The sequence below is a fragment of the Monoraphidium neglectum genome (assembly GCF_000611645.1).
Source record: "Monoraphidium neglectum strain SAG 48.87 unplaced genomic scaffold scaffold01243, whole genome shotgun sequence".
NCBI classification, from domain to species: Eukaryota; Viridiplantae; Chlorophyta; class Chlorophyceae; order Sphaeropleales; family Selenastraceae; genus Monoraphidium; species Monoraphidium neglectum.
Window position 1 is genome coordinate 1 of NW_014012385.1, and position 11,216 is coordinate 11,216.

The 11,216-nt window shown below is 64.3% G+C and overlaps 3 protein-coding genes across 3 annotated transcripts; 1 reads left to right on the top strand and 2 right to left on the bottom strand.

Moving 5' to 3' along the window:
* Positions 1–468: 468 nt before the first annotated feature.
* MNEG_7160 (hypothetical protein) lies at positions 469–1,154 on the top strand (the record flags this gene model as incomplete). Its single annotated transcript, XM_014044364.1, has 2 exons — positions 469–477; positions 636–1,154. The coding sequence occupies 2 exons, from the start codon at positions 469–471 to the stop codon at positions 1,152–1,154; spliced, it is 528 nt and encodes a 175-aa protein (XP_013899818.1).
* Positions 1,155–1,652: 498 nt separating this feature from the next.
* On the bottom strand, positions 1,653–4,654 carry MNEG_7161 (hypothetical protein; the record flags this gene model as incomplete). Its single annotated transcript, XM_014044365.1, has 6 exons — positions 1,653–2,065; positions 2,459–2,962; positions 3,236–3,397; positions 3,614–3,755; positions 4,040–4,253; positions 4,446–4,654. 6 exons carry the CDS (start codon positions 4,652–4,654, stop codon positions 1,653–1,655), a joined length of 1,644 nt encoding a protein of 547 aa, XP_013899819.1.
* A 786-nt stretch (positions 4,655–5,440) lies between these two features.
* Positions 5,441–7,688, bottom strand: MNEG_7162 (hypothetical protein; the record flags this gene model as incomplete). The annotated part of the gene is made up of 4 exons (XM_014044366.1): positions 5,441–5,728; positions 5,985–6,523; positions 6,762–7,044; positions 7,359–7,688. 4 exons carry the CDS (start codon positions 7,686–7,688, stop codon positions 5,441–5,443), a joined length of 1,440 nt encoding a protein of 479 aa, XP_013899820.1.
* Between the last annotated feature and the right edge of the window lie 3,528 nt (positions 7,689–11,216).

The window sequence follows — 11,216 nt, forward strand, 5'->3', positions numbered from 1 at the left end:
GGCAGCAGCTGCAGGCAGCCGCCGCCGAGGCGGCCGCGGCGTTCGCCGCGCGGCGCGCCGCGGAGGCCGAGGTGGCGGCGCTCAGGGCTGACTTGGCGGAGGCGTCGGCGCGGGCCGAGAGCGCGGCGGCAGGTGCGGCGGCGGCCGCGGCGGGCGGCGGCGGGGGCGCGGCGGCGGAGAGGCAGCTTGGGGAGCTGCGGGAGCTGCTGTATCAGAAGCAGGCGCAGCTGGAGCGGCTGGCGGCGGACAAGGGGGCGCAGCAGCTGCTGCTGGAGCGGCAGGTGTGGACCTGACATGTGGCGACTAGGATGTGCGTGTGTGACACGCACACCTTTGCATGTGTGTATATGTGTATGTGCGTGTGTGTGTCTGTGTGTGCACGTGCGTGTGCATGTGGTATTGGCCAAATCAGGCATACTCAGCACTATTGCTGCTGACCCGCCAAACCCTCATGCGTGTCTGGGTGCAATGCACCGCGTAAGCCTGCACTGAGCGTTGGTCGAACACGAGCAATTGACACAGATGCACCTTTACTTCAAAGGCAACCCCCAAAATTTGCAAGCCTCTCAAGATGCATCTCAAATCTATCAGCACCCCCCCCCCTCCTCGCCTGCCCCTCCACTGCGTCCCCGCAGCTCGCCACCCTCCAGCAGCAGCTCGCGCGCGCGCAGCAGGCGCAGCCCGCCTACGGCATCGGCGGCGGCGGCGGCGGCGGCGCCGGCGGCTCGGGCGGCGGCGGCGGCGCCGCCTCTGCGCGGGCGCGGGACTCGGTCATCCCCATGGACGCACTGGGGGAGCCGTACCAGCGGCTCGCACGCCACGACCGGCTGGGCGGGACGGTGCAGGCGGCGGCGCGGCTGCTGGACTCGACGGCGGCGTCGGCCAGCCACCTGATCCGCCACCACCCCCTGGCGCGGCTCGGCGTGTTTGCGTACCTTCTGCTCATCCACTTGCTGGTGTACGTGCTGATCTACCGGCTGCAGCACCACGCCATGGCGGTGCACATCGCCGCCGCCGCCGGCCTGCCGGGCGCGGGGCTGCCGGGTGGCGGCGGCGGCGGCGGCGGGGCCGCGGGCGCGGGTGGCGCGGCGGCGGCGGCGGGTCAGGGAGCCGGGGCAGCTGCAGGCGGCCATCCAGGGCTGTCTTTGCCGTGAAGTGACTGAAGGCTGGGACTGTCATTCACTGCTGCTTGCACAAAATCTATTAGTACTATTGTAGCCGCACAGCCCTGGCGCACAACTCCAACGCATGTGAACCAAGCACGCCCTTCGTTTCCTGCGTTGCCCTCACATTACTTCCTTTGACTGGCACGGCTTGCCTTCAGAGCAGGAACATGGTGGCCGACACCGCCCGCCCTGCATTAGCACCCTTACCCTGCATGCCAGCCTTCTGTAGTTTGCTCATCTGGGCGCCTTGCATCATCGTGTTCAAGTAGAGCGCCTGGCACGGCATTTGCTGGGTCGTTATGCTTTCTGACGCTCCGTACTCAAGCAACATTATGCTAACCAACATGAAACAGAACGCACATGTTGGAATGCAATCCTCTTATCGCCCACTCAGCCAGAGCATTACACGCAGGCTCCAAGTGCAAAGCCACAGCCGCGGCAGCGCCCGAGCTGGTTACTACCCCGGCAGTACGTCCCGCCTGCCCGTCACCCGCCCCCGCCTGCCACTGCGGCAGCTGGCAGCACCTTGTACGGGTTGAGGATTCCGTTAGGGTCCATCATCCGTTTTATCCGCCCCATCAGCGCGACCGCGGCGGGCGGCTTGCTGTACCCGATGCGCTCGGCCTTCATCAGCCCCAGCCCGTGCTCCGCGCTTACGCTGCCGCCGCGCGCGGAGGTCCACTCGTACACAAACGGCTCGATCCTGTCCAATATTTCCGAGGCTGCCCGACCGTCGCAGCCGGGCGGCGCTGAGATGTTGAGGTGCAGGTTGCTGTCGCCAACGTGGCCGTAGCCGACGACCGTGACGCCCGGCAGGTCGTGGGTGCGGGCGCGCGTCTCCTCCACCAGGGCGTACATGTGGGGCAGCGGGATGCTGAGGTCATACTTGAAGACTGGGCCTGGGCAGGGGGAGGGGGCGGCGCGGAAGGGGGGCTGGCGCCTGAGCATCAGGGGTGAAGGCGCGGTGGATGGGTGTGTGTGTGCAAGGGGATGTCTGTGTGCTGTGTGTGTGCTGTGTGTATGCGCACATGTATGTGTAGGTGTGTGCGTGTGTGGGGGTGAGTGTGTGCATGCTAAAAGGTGGCGGTGTGGCCGATCGGCCTGTGCTGGCAGCCAGGCAAGGCTGCATCGCCGCTGCCGCCCAAGCGGCACGCCTGCCTTGTGGCCACGCTGACAACAGCCTTCAAACAGGCCAGAGGACGCGATCGCGCGTTGGCTTTGCCCCTCCCCGTCGCCCCTTGAACCCCGACAGCCGCGCGCCCTGCACCCCACCACGCTCCTGCCCCCCGCACCTCGCCGCGTCAGCGCCTCCGTCACGCCCTCCCTCACGCGCCAGATCGCCGCCGCCTGCGTGTCGCTGCCCGCCAGCGTCCCGTCCCCCACCAGGCCCTCCCCCATCGCCGCCTCAAGGAACCCCTCCAGCTTCTGCGCGTCGTGGCCCGCGTCGCTGCCATGCGTCTCCACCAGCATGTAAAACGGCGCCCCTCCCTTCCCGCCTGCCGAGCCCCCTTCGCCGCCGCCCGCATCGCCGCCGCCACCACCGCTGCTGCTGCTGCTGCTGCCGCCGCTGCCACTGCCGCCCTGCTGCAGCGGGTTCGACACGCCTGGCAGGTGCTCCGTCGCCATGGCCATCGACGCGGAGTCCAGGAACTCGCAGGCCGACAGCACCTCCCCCAGCCGCCGCTTCGCGAGCAGCAGCACGGCGCGCACAGCGTCAAAGGAGGGGCAGGACAGGAAGGCGAGCTGCACAGACGCGGGGCGGGGGGCGCACTGCACCGAGACGGCCGTGACGACGCCTGGGAGGCGCCCCGGGCGAAGCAGGGGGTTGGATCAAAGCATCACGGGGAATCCAAAGGAGGTGTCGGTGCCGCGCAAAAACCAAAGTCCCGGTGGTGCTGTCGCAGCTCGCAGGACCATACGGTTCGCCACAGCCCTGCTTTCCTTGCATTCACGTGCATACGCACGTGTGCTTGCATGCGTGCGTGTGCTTGTGCACACGCGTGCGCACACACGCACGCACACATACACACACACATGCCCCTGCCGCTCCAGCAGCAGGCCCCGCCCACCCAGGCTGCCCTCTGCGCCGATGAAGAGCTGCTTGAGGTCGTAGCCCGTGTTGTCCTTGCGCAGCACGCCCAGCAGGTCCAGCACGCACCCGTCCGCGAGCACGGCCTCGACACCCAGCACGCTGCCGTGCAGGGACCCGTAGCGCAGCAGCCGCAGGCCGCCTGGGCGCGTCGAGGGGAAGGGGTGGGATTACTGCTGGCTCGCGCCGCCGCTGCTTTTCACAAGTCTGAAACGAATCCCAGTGTCTGCTCCCGCATGCCAGTAATACGTCAAGACAGCACGGCACAGCCAAATGCGTGCGTCGGCAAGGCGAGCACCCTAAAGCACACGCGCCAGCTGTATCCCTGCCCAAGTGCCCATGCGTGGCCCCTGCCCACCCGCGTTCGTCGAGACATTGCCGCCGATTTGGCAGCTGCCCTTCGCCCCGAGGTCGAGCGGCATCAGGAAGCCCCTTTCGCCGGCATGCTCATCCAGGGTCTGCAGGACGCAGCCCGCCTGCGCCACAAGCACGCCCGACACCTAAGGATGGGAGAGAGGATGGTTGGCCGCGAGGCGCGGCCCGTTGGGGCATGGGCCAACGACATGGCAGGGGGTGCAGGAACATGCAGGTGCGGTCATCCTATTTGCAGGTTGGCTTGGCATGCAAGGCGCCTATGGAGACTGACCTTCAAGCTTTGTAGCGCTTGCGCACCCGCATCCAGCAGCCACTCGTACCTGCCATTCGCCCCACCCCCATTGTCCCTCAAAGTACAGGGGCTACCAGTCACGCGTCCCGTCATCAACCCTGCAGCCCCCCCCCCCACCTCGTCGAATGAGATGATGTTGTTCATCGCCCCGAGGCTCAGCACAACCTCGTCAAACACCGGCACACTGCCGCCCACCAGCCCCGTGTTGCCGCCCTGCGGGACCACCGCCAGGCGGCGCGCGTTGCAGTGCGCCAGGACACGGGACACTTGCTGCGTCGTCGACGGGCGCAGCGCAAGCTGCGTGCGGCCGTGGTACTTGTGGAGCCAGTCGCTGGGCGCAAGTTGGGCGTGGGAGGTGTTTCAAGGCGTTTGTCGAGGGTAAAGACGTTTGTGTCCTGGTAGGTGTTGGGTCACAACTCTCATTTTGCTGGGGTGTGATTTGTCGACTTGGGCCTCCTGACACCCAGCGCCGGCAACCAATGTTTGGGCATCGCCGTGCCGGCAGCTTCACATACATACACACCTGTTGTAAGGCTGTAGCGCGTCTGGATCTGTTATGACACCCTTTTCTCCCAGGACCTCTTTGAAGAAGGTCAGGTCGTCATGCGTCAGCTGCGCAAATTGCGAGCCCCGCTGCAGCGCTGCGCTGCTGGCCGTCCGCACCGCCGAGGCGAGCTGGCCCACGGAGCCCGGCTGAAGTTTATTAAACCCATGTACAAAGGCTTTGAGCATGCTGTCATTCACCCTGCGTGCGGCGTGCAGGGCTTTCGTACAAGGATCACTTGATCCGCTCTTTACCAGGCGCTGCAGCTGGCAAATATATTATAAAAACCGTGAATGTTTGATATACCAGCCCGGGCTCGCTGGAAGTGCCAAGTTGTACCACCAGCGGTGCCACTCCTGCAGCGTCGTTTGTACTGTAGGACCAGTGTCGTGCAAGCAGAAGGATGTCATATGGTTGATGGGCACATAAGTCAGCTGCTCTGCTATCACAGCTTTTGCCACCATAAGTGCCAAATCTAGGGTCTAGTGTCCAACTGATGACATCACCAGAACAGCTTAGTGCTGCGTCACCTTGACACCCCCGCCGATGCACATGTTTCTAGAGCCGGCACCCTCGCGTTTGTAGCGAGCCCATCGCGTGTCCCTCTGTCATAAAGACCCTCGACAAGCTCTATAACACGCCATGAACGGCAGGAGGAGGGCCCAGAAGATGCACAAGCAACCGTCCAGTGCCAGGGGCGATGGGTTGATGCGCACATCTTCAGGCTCTGCGCAGCCACAAACGATGGCGCGGGGCAGCGTGCAGCGCCGGCATCCACCCCAGCAGGCTGACGCCATGCAAACAGCACACAAGGGCGGGCAGCCCAGCAAAATTCGGCCTCCACTGCAAGGTCAACCAGGAAATCGACTTCAAACAACATCACAAAACCGAGCCCACACTCATTTGCAGGCAAGAGACATCAACACCCCCGAAGCACGCGGGAACGTCCCAGCTGGGCGCACCCCGCCGTCCTCTCACGCGCGCCTCAGCGCCGCCGCGCGCCGCCGGTCCCTGTAGCGCCATGCCCCGCCCGTCTCGTGTGTGTTCTTGGGGAACAGCGCCTGCACGTCCTGCCAGGGCATCATCTTGACGCGCGGGGTCTTGTCGCCGGACCCGTAGCCAATCATGACCTGATTGGTCTCCGGGATGAGGTCCAGGCTCATGGGGAACGACACGCTGGTCCAGGCCAGGTTGCGGGGGTGCTGCGCGTTGATGATGGGCATGGCGCGGGACACGGAGAAGATGCGGAACGGGGGGTGCGCCTGGGGGTGTGGTTTGGGGGGCGATGCGTGGGGGGGAGGTCGGATGGGGTTGCGTGAGCCAGATTGAAGGTGTTTTGAAGACAGTTCACAATGTGCGCGTTGTCTAACTGATGAACCCCACCGAGTGCAACCTTACACTGCATCAGCCGCCCTGGCCGCGGCCACCAACCCCATCGCCCCGCGCAGGCAACCAGCAGCCCACGCGCCAGCCACCCACAGTAGCCACCCGCTCGCCGACCACCCCGGCCCAGCCGACCTGCATCTTGTAGAAGAAGTTCTGGTAGCTGCGGTTGATCTCGGCGTGCACTATGCTGAGGTAGAAGTCCCTTGGCTCCCCGCTGAACCCCGCCGGCACCAGCACCGCCTGCGTGTTGCCCCGCGGCTTGGTGGTCAGGTTGCGGAACACGCGGCTGCTCGTCTCAAACACCCGGGTGCATGTGCCGTTGGCGTGGGGCTCGATGACCACGTGGGGGTCGAACTGCTGGCTGAAGTAGAGCTTGCCCTTGAAGATGAAGGGGTTCCAGTTCTTCTCCTTGAGCAGGAAGTTGGGGTCGCTGGGCCGCGGCTGCCCGTCGAGGTACCGCAGGCGTATGACGCCGCGCTGCCAGGGGTCACCCGCGTCCGCCTTGTCAGCGTGCGGCTGGAGCAGGACGAGGTACTGCTGGAAGGCCCAGGGGCCCTCGCACTTTGTGTCGTCGGGCGTGGTGCCCTCTGGGTTGACCGCGGACGGCTTGGAGCCGAACATCATGTACAGGCCCTTGCCGGGCCACACAATCAGGCGGGGGTCTTCGGGACCTGTGGAGGGGGCCGCCAGGGAGGGAAGATGGGGGTGGGCGTAGGCACCATATGTGTGAGGGGCCCGAGCATAAAATCCGGAGCTCTAGAGCCACGACAGCCGATTGCGGCCTTGGCTGCTGCGTGGCTGGCTGGGTTACCAATGGTTGAGATCCTCGCCTTCCAACAAAGCGTGCAGTTTGGGCTAATAGAGCCCCTGCATCTGCTGCCAGGGCTCCTCCCCCCACCCTACACACACCTGTTCCCTCAAAGCCCTTGTTCCACAGGCATTCCTGCCAGTTCCGCGGGTCGAAGTTCTGGCACGCCTGCGGCTGCAGCGTGGCCTCATCTACGCTGCACACCGCCAGCTTGGTCGCCCACCAGCTGATCTCCCCCTCATTGGGCTTGGTGCTGAGCGGGTAGTTGTCGATGTCGGTTCGCAGGGTCTTGTAAAAGTGCATCTTGCGCACGGCGGCGATGAACTTGGTGCCGAAGCGCACGATGGCCACGTTGCCGTGGTAGTAGCCAATGTGGTAGCGCACCTGTGCAAGGGGCCGTCGAGAAGCGGATAAGAGGTGTGAGGCGTTGCACCACGCACAGGAGTCCATCAGATTTACCCTTGCATGCGAGCTGTTGCCAGACAGCCTTTGGAAACCACAGCACCTTGCTCAATCCTCTGTACTTGCTTCAGATCCCTGATGCGCCAATGCTCAGACGCGTGCATACACACTCACACACACACACACACACACACCACACAAACACGTGCACGCGAGCCGCTCTTGCATACACATACATGTGAGCACATACAAGCACACCTAAACACACATGTGTTACACGCTCATGTCCCCCTCACTTTCATTTCCTTGCCGCGGTAGCTAATGCTGCCCAGGCCCTTGAATTTGAAGTCCGGGTCTGCCTTGCTGAAGTCCATGACAATGTCAGCAGTCCGGTTGCGTGCCCATATTGGCAGCTGAGTCAGCACCTTGTCAGACAGCACCGCGACATCAGCTAGCACGGGTGGCGCAGCCGCGAGCACCGCAGCTGCTATGACGAGCGCGAGGAGCCAGAGCTGCGCCCAGCTGATGTGCCGTGTGCTGCCGGGGTGGCGCGCTGCTGCACAGCTGCCACCTGTACGCCCGTTGCCACCTGCGCCTCCCTTCCTGCGCTCCTTTTCCTGCGCCATCCCTCCTGCAGTGTGATTGGCGGCTGCTGGGCCGCAGCTGCGTGCGGCGCTGCTGCTGCTTGTAGATGTTATCAGAGGTCCGCATTCACGCTCAGGCCGCCGGATCTCCTGCCTTGTGCAGGCCGCTCCACTGCCGCTGCTGCTGGTCGTACACATGGCATCATTCACACCGGCGCCGCTGCATCTGGTTCCACTCTTCGCGGCGCACGAGCACTGGCGCGCCGCGCCCATGCCGGTGGCGGCTTGGCCGCCCAGCTGGCTTTGGTTCTGGGCTGGCAGCACAGTTGGTGACTCGCAGGACACCCTACATGCGGCGTATGGATGATGAGACGGTGAGCAAACAACAGTCTGCATAAACATCAAATCCGCGCACCAGTCGCGCGGCTGGTCATGCCCTAAACTGCCTCCATACATGTTGGCACCCATGTGCAGCGCTGCAGGTGCACTGCAGCAGGGCGCGCCGCGCGCGACAGCGGCTACGAGGACTGCGGCGCCCGCAGCACCGTCCCATGGTGCTGCGATCCTGCCCACATGCAGCTTACACCTTTTACACACGCCATATCCTCGCTGTACACGCGATGCAGTCGAAGCTGCTACCTGGCGCGCACCTGGCGGTGGGCCCACGGGTGACTTACAGCCGGGACCGATCGAATGGCAGCCAATCCAATACGCAGGCACCACCCTGTCCAGCAGCTGTGCGCAACGAGATGATGGAGACGGTTGGCCGCGAACTTTGAAGCAAGCACGGTGGTATAGTATTACAAGTGGGTTTCAGATGATGGCGGGATGCATTTGGTACAGTATTGCAGCTCAGCTCGTGCTCGGCGCACTCAACCTAAGCGGGGGCACTTTGTGATGTGCTGTGCAGACCGCCGCCTCCGCTCCTGCTGGGACAATCGTGTGCGCAAAGCAGGCAGAGGTGCGGGTCAAACAAACAACTGCTCATTGCCACAGCCATGCGGCTCACCTACTACCACATGCAACACATGTTTCGAAGTCAGATTTATCGTGTGTTCGCGGCCGCACATGGCATGCATGCACACTTGTAGCTTCAGCCTCCTTGAGCTGCGCGCAGCACATGAAGGTAGCCAGCCCCCCCCCCCCCCCAAAATGCAAATTGGATACATATCCTCCCGTAAGATGCTCTGAGTGTGGAGGCACCTGCTCCAATCATCCAACTGACGGCGCACCATCCCCTCTCTGCTGCGGTATCGATCCTGATTGCTGGCTCCCTGTGCAGAACATACAAGCTCCGAATGATGCAAGAGGAGGGGTTGAGTCACATATCAGCCTCTTGCATGGGCATCCTGCAGCTCTTGCGTCAGGTCAACACAGCAAAACATCGCCGTCTGCTGCGGCCATGCACATCTGCAAACTTTGAGCCGCTGGGTCGCAACAGCAGCGCAACAAGGGGTGGCGCGTCGCAACGGTCCAGCAGCGCCGCACAACTGTGCTACATGCGTCTGGCCAGCCATTAAACGCACTCTAGGTCGTTGTGCAACTCCCAGGAGATGGCAACGCATGCCGCCTCTTTGTGCGCATGTTGGTGTTGATGGCGGAGCTGCAGCAAGTGCATGGTGCTGCTGCCTCCGCCGCCGAAGCCTGGCGAGTGCCAAGAGCGATAAATGCGGTATGGGTCCGTCCCAGAATGCTCCAGGGCATACCATGCTGGGTTGCTGCAAGGGTGAAATTCTTACCGAACCACGAATCTGTGTCGCCCTGACGCCGGATGTGACGCCTGATTTCTGGCAGTAGTATGCAAGCCTAAGCTGTGTACCTCCCCCGCCCACCGCAAAAGTCTTATGAAATGGTAGTGAGCTCTGGCACAAAGAGGAAGGCGTGGGCAGCTCACAAGTGGGCGGAGGGGGGTGTCACTGAGTCACCAGCCGGGTCAAAGCACTTGCAACCCACGTCCATGACACAAAGCTCGTGGTTATGCGAGGTGTGATGATGAACGATTGCCATGAAGTCCTTGTAAACAGGTTGCGCTTGTATGCTGTGACAACGTACTATAGATCAGCGACCCGATGCTCGATCTGCCGTGAGGCAACATGCAGCTCAACAATGTATCCCTGTTGTCAGATGCTGTAGCTCGGGTGCAGGCCGTGCGCAATGGCACAGATGATGTTTTCGATGCATGTGCTGCCGGGGACGTCGTCGGCAAGGGGGCCCGGATCGCCGCGCGCTTGCGCGCAGTTGGTTCGGACATTGATGCTTTGGAGGCAGCTTGGCCACAGCTGGAAGCGTTAATGCAAGCTGCAGGCGATGCCGCAGATAGGGATGAGCCACCGGCCGCGCAACCAGCAGCTCCTTCGCCCGCAACGGCGCTGCGCGACCGGGCGGCTGCGGTGCTGTCGGACTTGCAACTGGCCCCGCCGCCCAAGCGGCCGAGGCTGTCAGGTGAGCGCACGCGCGCGCATGCGCGGCTGGCTGCGTAACCCTGTCCCCCCACCAGACTGAAACAGCAAGGCCCCACTTGCCGGCACACCTCATGTGCCCCACATGCCGCTGCTGTTGGAGCGAGCTGCGCACAGATGCCGTCCGCGCTCTCCCCCCCCCCACCCCACCGTCCGCAGCCGGCCCCGGCGGCGCGCCGTCATCGCAGCAAGCGGATCGGTTGAGGGCCGCGATAGAGGCGGTGCGCGCGGCTGCGCCGCAGCTGCGGGTGGAGCTCATGAACGGATTCAGCAACGCGCGCGCCCCTCCCAAGCTCGCTGACGAGGCGCGTCCCACGGCCGCGCGCGGTGTGGGAGGGGACACGAGCCACGCAGCGCACGGTCTTTCTAACTTAAGTCGGGGGCAACGCGGCGGCGGCGGCGGCGGCGCAGCATGGCGGGGCGCGCGCCGGCAGCCTTGCGCGAAGCCGCGCGCGCCGGAGCTCCCCCCGTCAAGGGGTTTCGTGAGGCGTTGTGATGTCGGCACCAATGCAGAGGGGTATCCATGCTGCTGGCGGAGAGCACCACGTGCCATGTGCAATGGTCAAAGGCGAAGGGGTGACACGCACCCCCACGCCCCACCCCGCCCCCAGGTGCGATTGCTGTGCCCTGGCGTGTTCTGCGCCGCGGTGGCGCTGGCGGGCGCGGGCCGGACGGAGCCCGTGCGCGTGGCCGTCGACTGCGCGAGCGCCGCGGCGGACATCCATGGATGGTCCAACCCCACGCACCAGGTGGGGGCGCAGCGCAGGCGCTTTTCGCTGGGCGCCGTGCGCAGCCGTGGCGGACACCTGGATGGGGCCGCAATCACAAGCAGACGCCGGCCGCTCTTTGACCTCAGCTACGCAGGCGCCCTGTCAGCTCGGCTGGGCTGACACTCTTACCATTCCAGCATCGGGCGGAGCAGCGCGTCTCCTCAAGGTCCCCCCCCCCTCGCACCCATTCCGCAGTGCTTCCAGCGCATCACCGCGCTGGCGGCGCGCGCGGCTGCGCACTTCTCGCGCGTCGCGGCCGCGCAGCAGCTCTTGGACCCACCAGAACGGCGCAGCGGCGGCGAGGCCGGCGGCGGCGGCGGCGGTGGCGGTGGCGGCGGCGG